Source organism: Oryctolagus cuniculus, chromosome 6, assembly GCF_051225735.1.
Source record: "Oryctolagus cuniculus isolate XC-2025 breed Fujian yellow rabbit chromosome 6, ASM5122573v1, whole genome shotgun sequence".
Lineage (NCBI taxonomy): Eukaryota > Metazoa > Chordata > Mammalia > Lagomorpha > Leporidae > Oryctolagus > Oryctolagus cuniculus.
The window spans coordinates 59,324,947-59,347,891 of record NC_142872.1 but is presented as its reverse complement, the minus strand read 5'-3'; the positions used below and the strand labels follow the sequence as shown (position 1 = coordinate 59,347,891).

The 22,945-nt window shown below is 39.8% G+C and overlaps 1 protein-coding gene across 8 annotated transcripts in view; it reads right to left on the bottom strand.

Annotated features, from left to right (window-relative positions):
* Nucleotides 1-22,945, bottom strand: part of RANBP17 (RAN binding protein 17) — a 370,153-nt gene that overhangs the window by 80,182 nt on the left and 267,026 nt on the right. For 5 of the 8 annotated variants that reach the window (XR_016236455.1, XM_089336195.1, XM_070076414.2 and 2 more), the window contains 3 exons: nucleotides 18,274-18,337; nucleotides 18,072-18,180; nucleotides 2,694-2,797 (listed from right to left, as the gene is read on the bottom strand). Coding sequence is in view for 4 of the 8 variants with exons in the window: in XM_089336195.1 (XP_089192321.1) it covers nucleotides 2,694-2,797; nucleotides 18,072-18,180; nucleotides 18,274-18,337 (277 nt within the window). In the remaining 4 variants the exon portion in view is untranslated. Of the gene's footprint in view, nucleotides 1-2,693; nucleotides 2,798-18,071; nucleotides 18,181-18,273; nucleotides 18,338-22,945 lie in introns of those variants that run through there. The other 3 variants (XR_016236460.1, XR_016236458.1, XR_016236456.1) reach the window with 3 other exon arrangements.

Below are 22,945 nucleotides of genomic sequence, written 5' to 3'. Positions count from 1 at the left end.
CATGCTGAAAATCAAGGATTTTAAATAATTTAACATTGTGGAGTTTTCACGAAGGGACTAAAGATAGCAGGTTCCTATTTAACTGCTCCTCTTCCTCTGAGAAGCTTTCATTCATTTTCCTTGAAACCTCTGACGTCATGGCCAAATCACAAATGCTGCATGAGTCAGGGGAGTACTAGGCTATATTTCACAATGGATAAAATTATAGCAGGGAAACACATACTCTGAAATAATACTCCAGAGCTAGGATTTGTCACAGCATTTTCTTTTTTCCCCCTTTACTTGGAGAGCAAAACCCAAGACAAAAATTCAATGTTCTCTTCAATTTCATTAGGACTAAGTAAGAAAACAGAGCTATAAATTTAAGAGTTTCGCAGCCTTTTCTCTCCTCACAACCATATTTCAATTTGGCAACACAGGTCCTTAATGTTTAAGTTCATGTTGAAATCTGCATTTGAAAAATATCTACAAATACAGAGTAGAAAATCCTGGTAAGGACTGCAAATTAAATGAATTTGGCAGTCCTGCGGCATTTTCATAGAGATATTTTAACAGCATCACCTCCTGTGGGTTGGAATACTAAATACTTTATTGAGGAACAAAACAGAACTGTTTTTATCTCTGGTACTTGCAAAATGAAGTACCTGAAAGCACTTTTGCATGTATTATTTATTCATCATGATAGAAAAATAGCCTTAACCTAATAAATTACATTTAAAAGCATTTAGTGCAAAAGTTTTGTTTATGATAGAGCAACAGATTTAGTTCTTTATCGGTAGCTTAAAGCACCAAGTTTTCTTTATACAAATTAGACAGATGGTGCTTACAGTAGAATTTACTAAAGGTCTGTCACAACAAATGCAGCCAAGCTGCATATTTAATCACTGCAGAATCTTGTCTACCTGCAGCTGCCAACTGCTAATCCAATTTCCCTGATAAATGTGGCAAGAGACACGATCAGCAATAAAGAGCATCTAACTCCATTTTCCTGCAGGGCGTCTTTTGATGAACATTTAGGACGGAAGCACGGAGTGCACTGTGTGGCCTTGGTTCGTGGCAGCTGCATGCATTCTGAGGCACAGTTCTCAGGTTACTCACTTAATTCTGCCACTATCATTACGTTGCTATTGATCTCAGTAGCTGTTGCCTACACAGCATTACTCTAGATGAAGCTGAATCAGGCAGTTATCATGCATCAAACTTGCTCAAAAGCCTGGAGATTTCCCCTTAATTACTTGTGATTTTATTTGCAAATACCGTTAAAGTGTAATCAAGCAGTCACTTTCCAGGGTCGTTAAGAACTTGCTGGTTTAGGGATATATCACTGGAACTCCATTAAAAATGACTCTGGGAAGATGGTTTCTATCAAACTAGATGGGATTACATCAAAACAGGCTTGCAATATAATGAAATCTTCAAATGAGACAAATGTAATTTTTATAAAGATGGTGTTTTTCAACTTCACTGCTTCTTTGTGATAAAGGGCAGCAATCGCCATTTTAAAGCTACATAGATACAGCTGATCATTAAAAATATCTGGAAGACATCTAAAAAATACAGCTAACCTGCATGGAAACTCTGGTGAAGAATTTCAGCAAGACACAAACACAAAGAAAATCTGTCAGATCTTTTTTGGTTTCAAATTTCTATGACCTTGCAGCCTGATAAAATATTCACTTCAAAAGCTGAATTTTTAAATTCAAACATATACCATTTGGCTAATTATTTTTTTGGTAACAGATTTACACAAAAATTCATCAAATGTAATAATTTTTCTGCTTGGTTTCCTATTGCTATTTTTCTTTTTGGAGAAGAGAGGAAAAGTCACACAAAAGATGGTTAATACTTTCAATGTATATTAAATAACAATAAAATATGACCCAATCATCACCAACATAGGTGCCTATGTCCTCTGGAGTGCATTTATTAGTCTTTTAAAAATAATAATCAGTGTCAGCCTATTTAATATAGCCTGGATACATTATAATTTCAGGAGCTACTGTTTCTATTTAGCAGAGCTTGTGCCTCCCATCCCCCACATTAAATATGGGGCTGTTTTGTCACAAACAGCGTGCTACACTTAAGGATTTTACTAATAAAACATAATGTTGTCTAAGATATTATGACTGTTGCCACAGCTGAACTGACTTGTCAAATCAATCCTAATATGGCTCCCACAGGCACATAAAAACCTTATTTAGCTATCAGTTATCCTAATCACTTTGTTCAGTTTAAGAATGCAATACTTCAAGACCAGCTCCTATTTATACATATATGCCTAGCCATTTAATAAAGTCTTGATTTATATAAATTCTTGTTTAAAAAAATATTTAGAGATGTAGTGTTTTAGCATGTGTATGTTTGTGCATTCCTCTATATAGATGTTGAAACATTTAGTGCAGGGTAGATATTTATCATGCAGTACCATGAGAAATGTTTTATTAAAGATGGTAACTGCCATAAGAGACATACCTGTGCCATTTAATTATGAACGGAATGTCCAAAACCATTCATTGATCTTAAAGTCCATTTATGTAAGAACCTAGGAAAATCCATCTATGAAAGACATATGCAATTAGGAATGCAGGTCAAAGGAGGCGTGGAGTAAACACAGATATGCAAAACTCTTTTCTGGATCTCGACATTCTAGAAAGAGCGCAAGTGTCTTTCCTCATGCTTGGAAACAAACCCACCTTCACTTCTTCCTGTTTAAAGTTGTTGTTGAATATCTGTAATACTGTTTCAAAAGAGACTGTAAGAGGCAGCATGAAATTTTCAAATTCATCTTCATCTTCGCCTATCAGAGAAACAAAAGGGTCACCATGGTTTAAAATGCATGCTATTGTACATTGGCCCCAATGCCCAGTGTTTCACTGAAGCTTAGAAGTCTTCCCAACAAGGGGTCAGGCTGTATTCACATCCAGGCCACATTTTGTGCTCTGGCTCATTGAATATTCTGGTCTTTTGCCTACTCTTTTACACCAAATGAAATAGCAAAATTACTTACCAGCCATTTTTCCCCCCTAGCTCTTTATTGGAACTAACAGATTCTTGCCCCAGGCACCTCAGCCCTTTTGCTTCTAGGGCCCCCAGAGCTTCCCTAATGCCTCAAGGAAGGCCACTTTTCAAAGCCTCAGAGACAAGGGTCTTTCTTTCCCCTTCTCTTTAGGTGCCAAGGCCCTAGAGGGCTCACAGACTCAGGTGCCCAGATAGCGCTCCGTTATTATTCTTTTATTTATATTCTTTTTTTTTTAAAATTAATTTATTAAATAGGCGGCAGGGAAACTTTTATCTGCCAAAAAGGATAGGGCCTCTCATGGATCATTTGGATTTTAACTACATTTCCTCTTGGGCTAAGCTTCCTTTACTTTATAGATAAAGGAGTCAAAAGATATTTCCCATTAATTGTTCATTTTAAAGGTAGACTAGTTTCCTTAAGAATTCTGTCAAAACAGAATCTTCACACATAGATATGCACAAATGATAATTTTTATACAATTTTTTAAAAAGAAGTTCCTTTTAAATGTGCTTGGATTCTCCCATTCATCCTATGTCAAAGGAAGCTAGGAGCTTCCTTTTTGGTGTTTTAGTGTTGAAGAAACAAGCAGAAAAAAGTGAAGTGTTTTGCTTAAGATGGCCTGATTAGTTGTAGGTAGAACTATATGATTCAGACCCCCTGATTTCCTACTCATCTCAAGCGAGCTTTAGAGAAGAAAAAAGATTTTAGAGAAAAGACCAGTGGTCCTCAAAATTTGGTTCTTGACCCAGGAGCATCAACATCACTGGGGGACTTGTTAAATGCAAATTCCCAGGTTCTATCCCAGACCCAAGGGAACAGAAACTCTGGGGGCACTGTCCAGCAATTTGTTTTAACAAGGCCTCCAGGTGATTCAGATCTCTACAAACATCCGACAAACACTGAACTATATATATCGTTGCACAGTAAGAAAACTACAGCCCAAGATCATTCGCAGAGGATCACTGGTGGAATCGGGATCCTTTGATTCTTAAGGAATGCCTGATCAGCTGAACCTTCACTTCTCGTGATTTCTCTCTTCCTTTCAACCTTACATGGTTTGTTTCAGGAGTCCAACAGAATAAGGAACTTGGCTTTATTTGCAAAGAGATGCCGAAAGGTCAACGAATCGGTGCTGTTCAGGACCAGGCTCAGGGTCTTGGATGAAGAGTAAGAGCTGAACAAACTATAATCTCTGCTGTGTCAGCTGACTTGCAACCAAATTCTTAGATTCGCCCGTTCTGTCAACTGGTAATAACAGAACTATACAGAAGCTATTATTCTGCAAGGCCCAGGCCAAACGCCAGACTTCCTAATGTCTGAGCTAAACTCTTCCCACTTTCACTGCAAGTATTTTCCCTTTTCTCTTTGGTTTTCCATAGCATTACGTTGGACTATAACATCATTTTGCCTTCAACTGCAGACATTTAAGCATATATCTAATACTGCTGCTACTATTGTAACATCACCAAGATCATACCACTACTACCACCATTTGATCAGGATTACTGTGGGGATTAAATGAGATAAAATTTACAATGTGTATATATGCGAACTACTAATTCTACCAGCCTACACTGAGAATACCTTCACCTTAGCTTCTTGAAGAGCAGAAACTGTGTAACTTTATGGTTTTCTGTGAAAGAAAATGATGCAGGACCCTATAGTAAACAGGCTCAAGTATCTGATTCCAACCTGTATTTGTACTGTTTAGTTTACTGTATAGTAATGTACAGTTTACTAACTTTATAGTTTACTACCCACTGAGTCTCAATTTTTTACCTATAAAGTAAGGATACAATATCTCTCTTTGAGGGTTGTTATGAAGATTAAATGTTATAATCCGTGACAAGTAGAAGATGCTCAATAAGTAGTCATGGTGGCACTAGTATTACAGTATTAGCACTAGAACAGTGCCTGGCATACTCATATATTAGGGAAATACTGTGTTTAAGTGAAAAGTAGTTGCTCAACAAAGGTAAGTTTTATTTATGTTTTTGATGTTTATTTCATCTTCATCTACTATGAAGAAGAAAGAGAGAGAGAGAGAGAGAGAGAGAGAGATCCATCTTCCATTTGCTGGTTCACTCCCCAAATGCCCACAACAACAAGGGCGGGGGGAGGGGGTCAGGTTGAAGCAAGGAGCCTGGAACTCCATCCAGGTTCCCATGCCAGGAGCAGGGGCATAAACACTTAAGTAATCATCTGCTGCCTCTCAGGTGTATTAGCAGGAAGGTGCATTGGAAGCCGTAGTGCCATCAGCACCTGATGTGGGATGTGTCTCAAGTAATAGCTTAATCTGCTGTGTCACAACACCTGCCCAAGCTAAATTTTAGAATGTTCTTATTTTCTCAATATCTGATAAACAGTAATAAGTAACTAAACACTATCAAATCCTAAACAGATAATATATGTGTACATTGCATTTAAACCATATAATGTTACTCTTCTAAGATAAAAGTACTTTCTAAATGTGGACTATTTAATGGGAACAGTGATAGGAATAGTAATGGGAACTGCAGGCAAATCAGGGTGCTGGAAAGAGTGGATACTTTGAAATCAGAAGTTTATCTAGGCTTGATACCTGGTTGTGAGTTAAGTCACTTTACTCATCTAAGCCTTAGTGTGCTCACCGGTAATTAAGAGACATAATATTTACTTCATCAAGTTAGCTGTGAGGATTAAATAAATGAGAAAACACCTGCAACTCCCCTTGCTCAATGCCAGGCACTTAATAAATGACAGCCATTAACATCTTTGTAATCTTCTGTTTAACATGGACTTAGAGAGGTGATTATGGTAATCAAAGTGTGACCAGAAGATTGTTAGCCCAGTATTCTTCCTCTGGGAACAAAGCTTTTCCATAGTAAAGATGTTTATTCAGAACAAAGACAAATTCAGTATTTTAACATTTCAATTCCTCAATTAATAATCTGAGCTACGCATCAAAGAAGTTCCTGACTCCACCTCTTTCCCCAGTGAAGACAAGCCACCAGCATGTGTAAGGAGAAGTTAAGGCAAATAGCGCTGGCAATGAGCAGCAATTCTACTTGAATGTCACTTCCTCAGGAGGCCTTCCCTCACCACTCTGTTTAAACTGGTACCCAAGTGCCACCTCTCCCATCGCTTTCCAACCCTATAACCTGCTTTAATTTTCACAGGACACTTTCTATAATTGGTTATTAATTTATGTGTTTATTCATTTGTCATTTGTTTTCTCTACTAGAATGTAAGCTTCTTGGAGGAAGGAACTTAGTCTATTCTGATCATGGCTACACAGCCTCAGTGCCTAGAGCAGGGCCTGGCACTTAAGAAATATTTGTAAAGTGACAGTAACAGTAGTTAGTTCCTAAGCGCTTATTATGTGCAGGTAATGAATTTGGTACTTAATTTACTTGAAAAACACTGATGTGGCTCTTATGCTGTTCAAAGCACTATGGCAAGTCATTGCTGGTCACACCACTCCCAGGAAGTGGTCTGATTCCCTTCAGTTCACATGTAAGCAGAGAGACTCAGAGGTGTTAAGTGTTGTCCATCATCCTCGTGTCTCTGATAGGGTAGAAGGCATTGGGGTGGGAACTGCAGACAATGTCACAAAACCTTGAGCTTGGAGCTAAATGAAGTCAGAAGAGAACAAAGAACAACCAGCTTGGTTCTAGTGAGGAAAATGGATTCCCTGGCAATCACTTGAGATTCAGGTAGGCAGGCAAAAGTGAGACTTGGGTTCCTTATTACTCCAGAAATGTCTGTTTCAGTTAGCACTGTTCCTCTGTTATGGCAATGTGGTATGTTCTATCACTTGTGCTGGAGAACTGGCCAGTTATGTGTACATTATGTAAACAACCTTATTCACTATCTGTTAAAAGATCTTTTCCTCATCTGTATCACTCATACATGCTGAAGTTTCATTTACTGTTTCTGATGTGGAAGGAGAAAATATGAGCTCACCCTCTTACAACTTCATATTCAAATATGCAGTCGCATTTTAACACCCCAATGTATAGGTAATTGTTCCATGAAAAGTAATCAAAACTGCCTACCAAGGACCCAGAAATCAATATTATTTGAAGGTAAATGCCAATTTACAAGCTAATATTTTCATTGGTATCAGGAAAAGTAAATTATTAACATAATATTTTGCAAGCCCTTAATCATGCACAGAGAGAAATGATAAATTCTTTGACTTTGATGTTAAAAGCCAAAAACTAATCAACCTGTACTGGATTTCGAAGGCTATGATTCAACAGTAACAATTTTCTAAGTTCCAAGCAAATTTTTTTTTCAGAGAAATCATGTCAGAATAGTAACTCTTTATGTTTTCTATCAGACATTTTATTTTTTATTTCTACATTTCATTTATTACACAGTTTAAAACCTTGAATTGCATGGTGCAATGTAAAATGGCAAAGCCGATATAATCTAATGCAGACACTGTAGAAAAGAGTTTGGCATTCACTAGAAGAGTTAGAGTTGCCCTTCGACTCAGCAATTTCACTTGAAGGTATACACACAGGAAAACTGAAGCATATGTCCACATAAAAACTTGTATACAGATATTCACAGCAGCATTCTTTCATAACAGGCAAAAGGCAGAAATAATCTAAATGTTCATCGGCTGATAGAAGGATAAATAAAATGTGGCACATCCATACAATGGAATATTATTCAGCCATAAAAGAAAAAAAAAGTACTGATATATGCTATCATATAGTAAGCCTCAAGAACATTATGCTAAAGGAAAGAAGCCAGATACAAAGGCTACATATTGTGTGGTTCCTTTTATATTAAATTTCTAGAATAGGCAAAGCCATAGACTCAGAGCAGATTAGTGGTTGCCAGGGGAAGGGTGGGGGGGAAGAGAAGTGATTGCTAAAAACAGGGTTTCTTCTTGGGTGACCAAATGTTCTGGAATTAGATAATGGTGCAACTGTAAATATTCTAAATACAAGACCACTTCAAAAAGTTCATGGAAGATGAGATTAAAAAGTTTGATACAAAAAAATCTGAGGGGTCGGCATTGTGGTGTAGTGGGTAAAGCCCACTGCCATCCAGATCCCTGCTAATGGCCTGGGAAAGCAGCAGCAGGTGGCCCAAACGTTTAGGTCCCTCCCACCTGTGGAGGCCTGGTTGAAGGCCTGGTTGAAGCTCCTGGCTCTTGGATTCAGTCTGGGCCAGCACTGACCATTGTGGCCATCTGGGGAGTGAATCAGTGGATGGAAGATCTCTCCTGCTCTCTCTCTCTCTCTCTCTCTCTCTCTCTGTAACTCTTTCAAAATAAATAAATAAAGCTTTTAGAAAAATGAAATTCATGCATGTGAGGGGTCTTCAAAAGTTCATGGAGAAGGTATATCATGAAAAACTACGCATGGATTTAATGATTTTCTTTGTGCCAAAAAAATTTATCTTTTAATTCAATTCTCAAAAAAATTTTAAAGTACGCTCACATACTAAATACCACTGAATTGTACACTTGAGAGGGCAAGAAACGGTGAAGGAAGGAGAAAGAGGTGGCAGGGTTGGAGGAGATAGAGCATAGGAGCATCCCATCTGCTGGTTCACCCCCAAAATGCTCACAGCAGCCACACCTGGGCTGGGGCGGAAGCCAGAAACTGCGAAATCTACCCGGGCCTTCTGTATGGGGGGGCAGGAGCTCAATTATTTGAGCCATCACCACTGCCTCTTGGGTCTACATTGATGGGAAGCTACAGTCAGGAGCTGGAGCCAAGAATCAGACTCACACACTCATATGTGGAACATGGGTGTCTTAACCTGTAGTCTAAATGCTTCCTGCAAGGGTGAATTTCAGAAAGAAAAATAAACCCAGAAATCTGGATCTGCTCTTCCTCCCCACCTTTAAATACAGAGCAATGAAACTTCTCATTTCCTCAAAACTGGATGTAAACAGCTGCTGGGTTACTGGGAAGCTGGGGAAGCAAAACAGAAGCAAGTAGCAGAAATAATTACGGTGTCTATAAATGATGGGAGCCAACAGTTACTGAGGATTTATTGCACGATAAGTATCACGTGAGAAGTTGGTATGGTGGACAAAAAAAATGACATTTTCCCACTCCATAGGACTCATCCCTTAGGACCCATGGATCTATTAGGTTACATGATTAAAAGGGACTTAAAAGTTTCTAATCAACTGACTTTAATCTAGGATTATCTCTGGTAGGTCCAATGTAAACACAAGGGTCCAGAGAAGCAGAAGTGGGAGAGCCAGGAAGATGGCAGCATGAGAGGCTCTGGGCCTGATGTTGCTGGAGAAAGGGGGCAGGAGTGAAGGAATCAGGTGGCCTTCAGAAGCTACATGTGTAGAGAACAAGCTGTTCTGTACAACATTCAGGAAGGAACACAGGCCTGCTGACACCTTGATTTCAGCTCACTAAGATCAATTTTGGACATCTTGACCTCCAGAATCGTAAAAATAATACATCTGTGTCATTTAAGCCACTAAATTGTGGTAATTTGTAACAGCAGTAATAGGAAACTAATACAGTCAGTAAAGGTCAGGTCTCCTGTTATGAAGCTCTGATCTAAACTAAGGAAAATTAAGAGGAGAGACCATCAAGGAGACATAGAAACAGTGGGTAACAAAAAGCTTCCGGGCCGGCGCGGCGGCTCACTAGGCTAATTCTCCACCTAGCGGCGCCGGCACACCGGGTTCTAGTCCCGGTCGGGGTGCCGGATTCTGTCCCGGTTGCCCCTCTTCCAGGCCAGCTCTCTGCTGTGGCCCGGGAGTGCAGTGGAGGATGGCCCAAGTGCTTGGGCCCTGCACCCACATGGGAGACCAGGAGAGGCACCTGGCTCCTGCCTTCGGATCAGCGCGGTGCGCTGGCCGCAGCGCGCCGGCCGCGGTGGCCATTGGAGGGTGAACCAACGGCAAAGGAAGACCTTTCTCTCTGTCTCTCTCTCACTATCCACTCTGCCTGTCAAAAAACAAAACAAAAACAAAAAGCTTCCCGGCCAGCATTGTGGCATAGTGGGTAAAGCTGCTGCCTGCAATGCTGGCATCCCATATAGGCTCTGGTTTGCTTCCCAACTGCTCCACTTCTGAGATAGTTCCCTGCTAATGGGCTGAGAAAAATAGTGGAAGATGGAAGAAGCTCCTGACTTCCGCCTGGCCTAGTCCCAGACGTTGCAACCATCTGGGGTATGAAGCAGCAGACGGACAATCTCTCTCTCTCTCTCTGATCTTCAAATAAATGAATAAATATTTTTTTAAAAAAAGCATCCATTCAAAACCAGGTAATCGTAGTTGACGTTGGAAGAGTCAGTGCCCTTTGCAGGTAGAGGCATACCTCATCTCCTGTTTCCTGGGACTTCATCAGGATAACGCTTCAAAAGTTCTATCAGAGCACGACTTGAGAAATGTGCTCAGCTGGTCCCTGGAATTTGGTTTTCACTTCAGTTTTCCTCTAAAAGCTAGGCATTCTAGCTTTGAAATGGCTGTGGCTTCAGGCAGGGCAAGAGAGTTTGGTACATGTTGGGAAGTATCACCAGCTTTTGCTTTAAAAGACATTAGCCCCAAGGCCCGAGGGCAGAGTGGATGCATTAAGAGCCCTGAACCTGCCTCATTTTGAGGTCCAAGTGGCAGTCAGTGCAATAAATGTGCTTCTTAGTATTTGGTAAACACTTGCTTTGTGATAGGAGTTGCTTTCGGCCTTTTCATATATCTTTATCTTACTTAATACACATGACAGCTCTTCAGGGTAAATATCTCCATTTAATAGATGAGAAAACTGAGGCTCCCCTTAGTTCCTTTCCCTAGGGAACGAGAATGTTTTGTTTCAGTTCCCCAAAGAAAAACACACTGCCCGGTGCAGACGACTACTACTCCTTTTCTAGGAAATCTCCTCTAAAAGTTGATCCCTAAAGCATCTCACTCCCTGGGGTGCCTGGACCCTCTATCCTCAAAAACCAGGTAAGTTATTAAAACTGATTCTGGTCTTAATGGGCTGCTTTCTGCCTACAGGGCCAGCTAATTAGTCTTAATTATCTCATTATAGATTCTAAGTATTTCCAGCTGTTTCTTTACCCCTTACTGCCCACTCTCCTCCTCCCCCAATGTCTATTTTCCAGGTAGTCCCTGCCAAGTCAGGGACACAGGTGAAATACTGATGTGCTATTCTATCTAATAAACATTAGCTATTTCTTTTTCCTTTAAAAATACTTAAAGATTTTTATTTATTATCTTTTTGAAGACAAAGTGACAGAGACAGAAGGAGAGAGGGGGAGGGAGGAAGGGAAAGAGAGAGAGAGGGAGAGAGAGGGAGAGAGAGGGAGAGAGAGGGAGAGAGAGGGAGGGAGGGGGAGAGGGAGAGAGAGAGAGAGAGAGAGAGAGAGAGATCTTCTATCTGCTGGTTCACCTCCCAAATCCAGCAACAGCTGGGGCTGGGGCTGGGCCAGGCCAAAGACAAGAAAGACAAGAGCCAGGAACTTCATTCACGCTTCCCCACATGGGTAGCAGAAGCCGAAGCACTTGAGCTATCATCTGCTGACTCTCCAGAAACATTAACAGGAAGTTGGATCAGAAGTGGAGGCAATGGAACTCAAACCAGGACTCTGATATGGCATGAGGGTGTACAAGCAGTGGCTCAACCCATTGTGCCACAACACCTTCCCCAAGAACATTAGCTATTTCTGATCAAGCACGTCACCTGCTAAATCTTCCTGGGATATATATCTCTTGATCCATCACCAGAAGTAGACTTTGGCCAATTATTGTACATAAGAACAAATTTTTAAAATTACATTTGATTTCCACTTGATCATTAAACTGTACCTATATAAGGCAAATCACAAATGAATTTGTTTTATTTCTTAGAAGCTTAGAAAGTAATCCTTTCTCTTTTGCCCTCAATGCCTCCAAGCCCCAAACCAATCAGTTAGTCCAACTAGTTCAAATAAAAGTGGAGAAAAAGTTCCATTTCTTAGTTGATTGGGAAGATGAAAGGTGAAGTAAGAGTTAGAAAAAGTGAATGAAAATAAGGTGGTCAGAGAGCTACTAGTCACGTGACTGATCTTGGGCAAACCATTTACTCTCTCTGAAACTGTTTTTTAATAGATACATAATGGAGTAACACTTAATATGGGCTGCCGATACTAAATTACAAGTTTGTACACAATTGTTAGCTACTGTTAATAAGGAAAAGTTTCCTTTATTTGTATATTTTTACTTCCATCTTTAGTAGCTATTTCTAGAATACTCTTTAAAATTTTTTTTTAAAGATTCATTTATTTGAAAGAGTAACAGAGAGGCAGATGGAGAGCGAGAGAGTGGTCTTCCATCCGCTGGTTCACTCCCCAAATGGCCGCCATAGCTGGAGTCAGGCCAATCTGAAACCAGGAGCCAGGAGCCTCTTCTGGGTCTCCCACGTGAGTGTAGGGGCCTAAGGACTTGGACCATCTTCTACTGCTTTCCCAGGTGATTAGCAGAAAGCTGGATCGGAAATGGAGCAGCTGGTACTCAAAACGGTGCCCATATGGGATGCAGCACTGCAGGCTACCTGCTACACCACAGCATCAGCCCAAAATTTTTAAAATTTTATTTTTTTGAGAGGCAAAAAGATAGATAGATGGGAGCAGGGAAGGAAGGGGGATGCAGAGTCCCATCTGCTGCTTCACTCTCCAAATGCCTGCATCAGCATGAGCTGGGCTAGAGCTGGGAGCCAGCAACTCAGTACAGCTCTCCCCGTGTATGAAGGGATCCAATAACTTGAACCATAACTGCTCCCTCCCAGGGTCTGCAAGCAGGAAGCTGCAGTCAGAAGCTGGGAACTGAACCAGAGCTGGGTATTTTAACCACTAGGCCAAAGCCTGTCCCTCTTTCTTTTTTATTCAAATCATTTATTTATTTAAAGTTTCTCAAATTAAAGCTAGCAGTATCTTCAGGTGCCAATTATCTGATAAAAGCCACAACAGTATGTGGATACTATACTGTTCTCACAGACTGCTCCCTCCTTTAATGCCTGCAAACATTACTATATTAATATTAGAGACATATTGTTAAAACATTAATATGAGTGTACACTCCTGGCCATTAAAAGCACAGCTGCTTCACAGAGTTTAAACACCTGAGGAACGCACTGCCCATTCAAATCCTATCCATGTACTTCCTGTCCGAATCGCTCAATATGAAGTACAATGATGAGATGTCCACGGAAAAACTGTTGGTGACATTGAGGAGTTCCAAATCTGTGCATGATAAACACTTAATCTGCAACTAATAACTGTTACTTCTCCACAAAACCAAAAGCTTTGTAATTGCTCTTTTCCACATTTTCCCTCTTCAATATTGGTAAACTGAATTCACTTCCATTCAAATTAAACAAAATAAGATTTTATTTATCCAAGAATTTTACACTGAATAGCTCCCTAGAGGTTCTCCATTTTACTGGCTTGGGTGTTACTCTTTCCTTTAGTTTATTAGATCGACAAGGTTAATTTTAAAACAACCTAGGGAACAATAAGTGATTCTTGGAAGGGCTACCGTGATGCACATATGGTCGGTCATCCATTTTTTTATGCATATGTTCTTGTGAAGGGACTTTTTGCATTCATTTTGATAACTTCTTAGAGTACAAAAAATACACTGCCAACATCTCTTACATGTTTTGAAACGTTATCATTAGATGGAATGCTTTCAGTTCTGTTCTTCGTACAAGTGAATGCTTTGTTTAGTTTAGCTAAAGCAATTTGATAAAATGGTATGACTGTTTATTGCCAACCTTCTCCCCCTCTTTTCATCTGAAATCCAACCCAGGACACACAGCATCTAATTAAATTCATACAAAGTACAAATTATTGAACAGAAACCAAAATGCATTTCAAAGTAAATATCAATTAATGTGATATCCAATTCTTTCCCCTTTTCTAATCACGCCAATGTGCATGGCCTCTATATAAAACACACTCAATTTATTTCATAGAATTCAACTAGAATATACTTTATATTTTAGTTCAAGAGTCCAAGCAGGCTGGTTGGGCATATTTTCTATTTATTTTTAGCTCTAGCCAACCTATCCCCCAAACCAATGGTAAAATAAACTCATCCTCAATCTTTTTTTGTTAATTTGAGAAGGATTCTTTGTTTTTCTTATTTAATAAATGGATCTGTGCTGCTCTTGACAACAGCATTATCTTTTTCATCCTTGTTTCCATGACAGTGAACAAACAATAGAAAACTATCAAGTCCTGTACACAGAAATTCTGATGGCAATGTGCCAGTCAACACAGCTTGTGAGACAAGGCTTCAAATAATAAAAATATGTTCAACAACACTCAACAAATGATCATCCATAAAGTGATAACACTTGGAACAGAGAGCAGCAAGTGACTAATCAGGCACAAGAGTGGCCAAGTATAGCCAATAGTGAAAGTAAACGGCCCCTTGATTTGTTTTATCTTGGAGAGGCCAATGATCAAAGCTATTTCTACAGAGAACCTGGCAGGTAAAACTGATTCCAGGAGCCACGATGATGGCATCTTGCTTATTGTACACTTGTCTGTCATTCATTGAGCAAGCATTTACTAAACACCAACAATGTGGAGGCACTGAGCTTGGTTTCCGAACAAGACAAAACAGACAAAGTTGACAGCTTGAAGGAGCTCAAAATCTTCTGGGAAGAAAACTAACTCTGGTTTTTAGTAAGGGAAAGCAACTTCGGGGACTTATACCACAAATTATCACTTGATGGTTATAAAAGACATTTAATTATTAAAGTGAAAACCACTGAGATAAATTAAGAAGAAATTTCTTTTCAAGGAATGTACAAGTAGTTGCTAAGGTTTTTAATTTTATCTATAATCTAGATTAAACTGATTTATTTGAGTACCTAGGATGATCCAGGTACTGCTACCAAAGACCATCTCTTTCCATTTCTCTTAAGGCGTTTAAACAGTGCTTGCAATGTAACAGACATTTAACATTTTTGCTATAAAATACTGATATATACCTTACTGTGTTTTGAGTTAGATGTTTCAAAGGAATGTAATCCTGGGGAACCTAATCCTGTTAGTTATTCAAATTATATATGTTGGGGCTAACACTGTGATGTAGTGGGCTAAGCCTCTGCCTGCAGTGCCAGCATCCCATATGGTCACAGGTTCAAGTCCCGGCTGCTCCTCTTCTGATCCAGCTCTCTGCTATGGTCTGGGAAAGCAGTAGATGATGGCCCAAATGCTTAGAGCCCTGCACCTGCATGGGAGACCTGTTAGAAGCTCATGGCTCCTGGCTTCAGATTGGCCCAGCTCTGGCATTGTGGCCATTTGGGGGAGCGAACTAGCGGATAGAAGACCTTTCTCTCTGTCTCTCCCTCTCTCTGCCTGTAACTCTCTCAAATGAATAATAAATAAAATATTTTAAAAAATTATGTGTTTACTTCAGTTTCTCATACCTACAGTTTACATTAAGCAATACATAATAAATAAAAGTCTACCTTCAAAAAAGTGTACAACGTGGGGTTTTTTTGGACATCTTCCTGAATATCAATATTCAATACATGCATAGTACTGTGAAATAGAGACTTTGCACTGTGTTCTGATTCTGATGTACATCTCTCTCTAACTTTGGTCTTCCCAGTTCTTTCACTGTGTGATAAGGTCATTAAAAGAGCATGTTGAAGGACTCTCCGGGAAATAAATTAAATCTAGCCAAGGGTTTCAAGGTTTTCTTCAGTCCTCAGACAAATGGAAGACAAGCAAGGCAAGCTCCTTGAGGCCAGCATGCCTGCTTCATCTTTGTCTTGCTCTCAGAGTTTGCTGCAGTGTGCTCTCCAAATGATTGTCAAGGACAATGACAGTCTGGGGCTTCTCCTTTTCTCTCCAAGGCAGCAGCCAGGAGGTAAAAGAGGCTAGCCTGCATTATGAAAAGCTGTCACTCAGATCTCCCCCTTGCCGAAGGTAGGCAGATGACTGGGTTTTGCACGCCTGGTTTGCACTCTTCAAATATTTATAGATAGTTCTCTTTGCCTCCAGCCCTAGTTTGTCACTTAGCCAAGTTATACTTATATGGTTCTTTTAATCTTTCTCAGAAATCAATCCCACTAACCTCCTTAATCATTCTAGTTGTGTTTCTCTAAACTTTTGACTGTTTGTCTTTCTGGTGATTTACTGTGTTGAAATTCACAAAAGTAACTGGAGTTAGAATATAGAGGGATTTAATCACCTTTTTATTTTAGGGTTCAATGCCCTTTATGTGCAAAATAAAATTATTTATCTTCCTTCCTTCTGTATCATGTTTTTAAAAATTCATATTTAAGTTGATGGATCAATCAATACATTGCAAGAGAAAGGAAGAAAAAGTATCATCAGTATTATATTCTCCAAGGATGATGCTGTCATTGATTGAACCCTCTTACGTGTCTATAACTGATTGATCTAATCTGCAGTCCAGTCTTCAAATGACAGGGAAATGGGAATCCAGAGTAAGATGGCCACTACAGAGAGACTTAAGTGCCATCCTAAAGGGCTGTCCACCTGTGGACACTTCTTGTTAACTTCAGCTTTTTAATTAAAACAATTTAAAAACAAGGCAAATTTTGCTATTATAAAAGTAATAAATGAAAGGGGGAAAAACTACCCATAGTCTTCCCCAGAAAAATCTTTTAATAGCACTTGGTTATTTTTAAAATTGACAAACTTGTATGCGTTTATTGTGTACAGCATGTTTTGAAGTATATATGCACAATGGGATGCCTAATTCTTGCTAATTTACATATATCTTTACAGAGTTATAATTTTTATGGTGAGAACACTTACCATCCACATTCCTAGCATTTTTCAGTAATTCAATATATTGTTTCTTTACTATGTTAAACAAAACATCTTTTGAGCTTATTCCTTCTACCTACCTGACATTTGCATCCTTTGACTAACATCACCTTAAGTGTGTGGACCCCTTAGGTTGATTCCATGTCTTCTCTATCTTGAATAATGATGCAATAAACATGGAAGTGCAGACATCTCTTTGACATACTGATTTCATTTCCTTTGGATATATATACCCAGCAGTGGGAATGCTGGATTGTGTATCTGTTTTATTTAAAATTTTTTTTGAGGAACTTCCATACTGTTTTCTATAATGGCTGCACTATTTACCATTTTTGAATAATTCCATGTAACTTTTCTCAATGTATTATTTATTTTCCCCAATAAACATGATCATACCATTGGTACAGTTAAACACCTTGGCTTTTCACTTAATAGTATAACATAAAACTTCATGGTTTTCATTTTTAATGGTTACAGACCATTCCATCAAAGAAGTGAATGTGATGTAATTTTACAATTTCCTATTAACTGTTAGACACGTCATTTCCATTATTTATCTAATTTAAATGTCACAATGAAAGAAATCAGAGAAAAAATTTTCTGTATTTAACATAATTCCTAGATTTGTAGCAGTAAAATTAATCAGCAAAGGAATACACAGAAAGTAAATTTTGAGGTTAAAAAAAATCAGTGAAGGGGCTAGTGCTGTGGTGTAGCAGGTAAAGCCACCGCCTGCGGTGCTGGCATCCCATATGGGCACCAGTTCGAGTTATGGCTGCTCCACTTCTGATCCAGCTCTCTGCTGTGGCCTGGGAAAGCAGTAGAAGATGGCCCAAGTGCTTGGGCCCCTGCACCTGTGTAGGAGACCTGACCCAAGAAAGAAGCTCCTGGCTGCTGGCTTTGGATCAGCACAGCTCCAGCCATTTCGGCCATCTGGGGAGTGAACCAGCAGATGGAAGACCTCTCTGTCTCTCCCAATCTCTCTCTCTCTCCCACTCTCTCTCTCCGCCTCTCTGTAACTCTGCCTTTCAAATAAATAAATAAATCTTTAAAAAATCGATGAAGTAGTATTTGAAGTAAGAAACACCACCTTAAATACTAAGATTTGTCTTTTGACTCTGTTGTTAATGAATGAATGCTCGATATCTTAAAAAGCTGTACAAAATTGTCAAAGATGGCCAATTCCAATACATTAATAATTGTATCCATTAGTATTTTAACTCTTTATTCACATATGTATATGCTGCTCCCTTATTAATTGAACTTAAACTCTTAATCTTACCTAGGTCTACCATCAGAAGGCGGGTGAGGGCTGTGTAGAAGGTTGTTCGGCACCTGAAGTCACTCAGACTGTAATTGTCAGTGATGCCAAGAAAGGGGAAGTGTTCACTCTAACGAAAGCAAAAGAATATCCAAAGTTACTAATGCTTTACACCTAAATGATCTGGAAAATTCTAGTTTTTAACTATGGAAATAAGCCTTACCGTGTGGTTTTTTAGCATGAATTTCACAGCATCTATTTTCACAAGTTTTTTTAAAAGGATATAGGTGCTAGAAGTTAAGGAGTATGGGAAAATATATTTGTCTTATCAATATGTAATAAACCACAAAAAACACCAAACTATAAGGGCATCAATTTCTACTTATGAAGAATAAATATGGTTTCTCAAGGGTTTTCCTATAGAAATGTCTTTCATTTTGTTAAGAATGATAATCCATTATTAACCAGTGCAATTACTTTTTCTATCTTATACATATTCTAGTTATGGGAAGGAAGAATGAATTTTATAATTAAGACAAGAACTTCTTTACTATTAAAATCTTGATAGTGGAAAATTAAAATGACCCCTTTTTACATCTTGGGTGTAACTTGAAAATTTCTTTTGAAACAATGTTATTTCATAATAAAATAATTATAAAAGACCCATAATAGGCTATCAAGAAAGAAAATTACTCCATTCTAAGAAACGGTAGGCTCAGTTGGTATAAATCTAAGATTAGAATTGAATTAGGAAGATAGAGCAGAGAGCACATTACCAATGTTGAACGACAGGTTCAAGGAACTAATATTTCACAGTGCCTACTATGTGCAAGGCATTTTTCTATGTTAAGGCGTCTAATATTCACAATTATACTGTTAAATAGTACTCATTTCTATTCCCTAGATAAGTAAGAGGAAGATCAGAGAAGCTAGGTTGCTTGCCCACAGTAACACAGCTGAGACTGATGCTGCTGAGATCTGGGCCGAGGTGTGACTTCAAGGATCATGCTCTTTCACTGTGTCGTGCTATCACCTGAATAGTTCCACTCAGTGAGAACCAAGCTGAGGAATCATAACCACGATACAAAGTTCAAATTATTTATGGTATGAGGTGGGTTCTAAGTATATCTACTCAGTTTGCAAACACTCTCTGCTCTCACTTTATCATAGACACGTGCTCACTACCGTAGCTATCACATCACTACCATGTCACTATCATAGCTCACTACCGTAGCTCCTAGCTTGAGCATCTCTTGGCCATTCCCTACATTCTTACTATATCTTTCTTAGCTGTTGGCTCCATTCATATTACAATGAAAACACTGGCTCTTTTCCTTTCACTAATATCTGAATATAGAATTTTGTAAATTGTCTCAGTATACTGGCACTGAGAAGCCTAATTCTACATTTTACTTACTCAGGTATTGGTTTCAAAGAGTGGAAAACACATGGGAACTTGAATCAGGAAACCTGGGCTCTTTGCTGGACTACGCCATTCAGCCAGCTGGATGTGTCAGAGCACCATACCCAACCCACTTGAACCTTAGTTACCCTCTCTAACAAATGAGGATGAAACCTATGCCCAAGCTACTTTATAGGTTTGTTCTGAGGATCAGATGATGCAAATGTCTGCCAATTATAAATTAGGGAAGAAGAATAAAGATTTAGAGTTTACAGGATGTGTACTACCTAAAAAGCTTATTCTACAATTTCATGAGATAAAGCAGTATCATTTTTATTTTTCAGATGAGCAAACAAACTAAAAAAATTTTTTTACTTCCTAAAAAATAATTAGTATTATTTAGATCCAAATCCCTCTGACTGCAAACTCCAGTTTGCATATTAAGCACATATATTTGGTTCACCTCCATATTAGACTGCAAATTTTCCAAGGGCAGTGACCGCATCCAGGTACTTTCCTTAGTACACTGCTCTCAGCAGGACTCGATGCATTGTTTTTCTGGTAGGCTAAGGGTAAACAAGTTCAGAACTGATAGGTAGCAAGTTTTCCCCTGTAACCAAAGATGCAGATTTGATCATGTTTCAAAATCATCAATCACTGAGTAGAAGAACTGCCATTCAAATGTCACCCAGGTAAACAGGGGTGGGGATCAATAAACCTGCAAATATCTTAAGTAATTACCAAGTACAATTCTCTCAAAATTACTAAGTTAAAAGTGACAGGGTCTACCAGTAACAGGGATGCTGCCATTAATAGGAATCTTCCTGTCAGTGCTGTTAATAAACAGCCAGTCATGTTTTGACAATAGAATATTTATGGAAGCAATAAACAGAACATTCACAGGAAGAATCTCATCTGCCAAAGACACATTTTCTGCAGAACCGCATCTGTGCACTTTGTACCAAGGCCAGCCTCACTGCCTTCTAATAACATTTTCTAATTCTAAAGAAAAAAATGATTAAGAATGAATTTTTACTTTTTTCAATAAATAAAAAAATAAGAGTTCATCTGAATATTTATGTTACTTTATAGGACTTCAATTCAGAGTTAGTTATGGCTGTTAGGAGGCTCTGTGATGTTAACAAAAAGAAAAGCAAACAGACACATCATCTTTAAAATCTTTATACATTCATTTTCTTCTTTTTTTTCTTTGTAAGATTTTATTATTTGAGAGGTAGAGTTACAGACAGTGAGAGGGAGAGACAGAGAGAGAGGTCTTCCATCCACTAGTTCACTCCCCAGATGGCCGCAATGGCTGGCGACAGGAGTAAGGCTGTCTTGTTCGCAAATTACTTGGTAATATTGAAAGTTGTAGGGGGCCGGCGCCGCGGCTCACTAGGCTAATCCTCCGCCTAGCGGCGCCGGCACACCGGGTTCTAGTCCCGGTCGGGGCACCAGATTCTGTCCCGGTTGCCCCTCTTCCAGGCCAGCTCTCTGCTGTGGCCAGGGAGTGCAGTGGAGGATGGCCCAGGTGCTTGGGCCCTGCACCCCATGGGAGACCAGGAAAAGCACCTGGCTCCTGCCATAGGATCAGCGCGGTGCGCCGGCCGCAGCGCGCCGGCCGCGGCGGCCATTGGAGGGTGAACCAACGGCAAAGGAAGACCTTTCTCTCTGTCTCTCTCTCTCACTGTCCACTCTGCCTGTCAAAAAAAAAAAAAAAAAAAAAAAAAAGTTGTAGGGGCCAGCGCTGGTAGCAGGTAAAGCTGCTGCTTGTAGTATCGGCATCTCATATGGGTGCCGTTTGAGTCCTGGCTGCTCCACTTTCCTCCCAGCTCCCTGCTATGGCCTGGGAAAGCAGCAGCAGATGGGCCAGGTCTTTAGCCCAGGCTCCGGGGCACAGATCTGCACAGCTCTGGCAGTTGCAGCCACCTGGGGAGTAACCCAGTGGATGGAAAACCTCTCTCTCTCTCTCTCTCTCTCTCTCTCTCTCTCTCTCTCTCCTTGCCTCTACCTCTCTGTAACTCTGCCTTTCAAATAAATAAATAAATTAAAAAAAAAAAAAGAAAGAAAACTGTATACTTGGGGGCCACCTAGAGCACTGGCATCCCATATAGATGCTGGTTTGAGTCCTGGCTGCTCCACTTGGGATTCAGTTCTCTGCTAATGCACTTGGGAGAGCAGCAGAAGATGGGCTAAGTGCTTGGGCTCCTATTCCCACATGGGAGACCCAGATGAAGTGCTGGGTTTCTGGCTTCAGCTTGGTCCAGCCCTGGCCATTGTGGATATTTGGGGAATGAAAACGCAAATGGAAGACCCCCCCCCCAAGGAGGGGGGAGGACTCTTTAAAGTCAAAAAATAAATCTTAAAAAAAAAAAGATATACTTCGTGGTTTGTACAAAAGTTACTATTTAGCATCGTGGTTAAAATGCTGGTGGTCCGCTATCACAGTGCCTGACTCTGGCTCTTGACTCCAGCTCTCTTTTTCTGCAGATCCTGGGAGGCAGCAGGTGATAGCTCAAGTCATTGGGTTCCTGTCACCCACATGGGAGACCTGGATTTAGTGTCTGGCTCCAGGATTTGGGGGCCAGCAAGGGGCCAATGCAGGCATTTGGGGGGTGGGCCAGCATGTTCCCTCTCTCTCTCACATGTGCTGGCTCTCACTCTCCCACTTCACAAATAAATAAATAAAAAAATTTTAAAAGGGAGATCCACTAGAGCAGCCATATTACAATGTTATACAACCATATTATTTTTAATGTACAGATTTACAGAAAAATAGTATATATTTTATTTGTGCTAAATTAAAAAATAAAGAAAAAAAAACTACATTAATGGAACAACTGACTTTGAGCTGTTAGGACAAATCTAGGAAAGAAAGTATGGAGGCCGGCGCCACGGCTCAATAGGCTAATCCTCTGCCTGTGGTGCCGGCACACTGGGTTCTAGTCCCTGGTTGGGGCGCCAGATTCTGTCCCGGTTGCTCCTCTTCCAGGCCAGCTCTCTGCTGTGGCCCGGGAGTGCAGTGGAGGATGGCCCAAGTGCTTGGGCCCTGCACCCACATGGGAGACCAGGAGAAGCACCTGGCTCCTGACTTCGGATCAGTGCAATGCGCCGGCTGTAGCACTCCGGCCGCGGCGGCCATTGGAGGGTGAACCAACAGCAAAGAAAGACCTTTCTCTCTGTCTCTCTCTCTCACTGTCCATTCTGCCTGTCAAAAAAAATAAAAATAAATAAAAAATAAAAAAAAGAAAGTATGGAATTAGTGGAATTAATACTATTCAATTGTATTAGAATTTAAAATCTATGAGGGTAGGGTCTGTATTTTATTTGTCCTTTTGCCTCACACTTAGTAAATGCTAAATAAGTATTTACTGAATTGAAAGAGGCCAATAAGATAAAGTAACTCATTATGATGAGAATGGAATTAATTAAAAATTCACTATTTCATTTCATTTTTTTGACAGGCAGAGTTAGACAGTGAGAGAGAGAGACA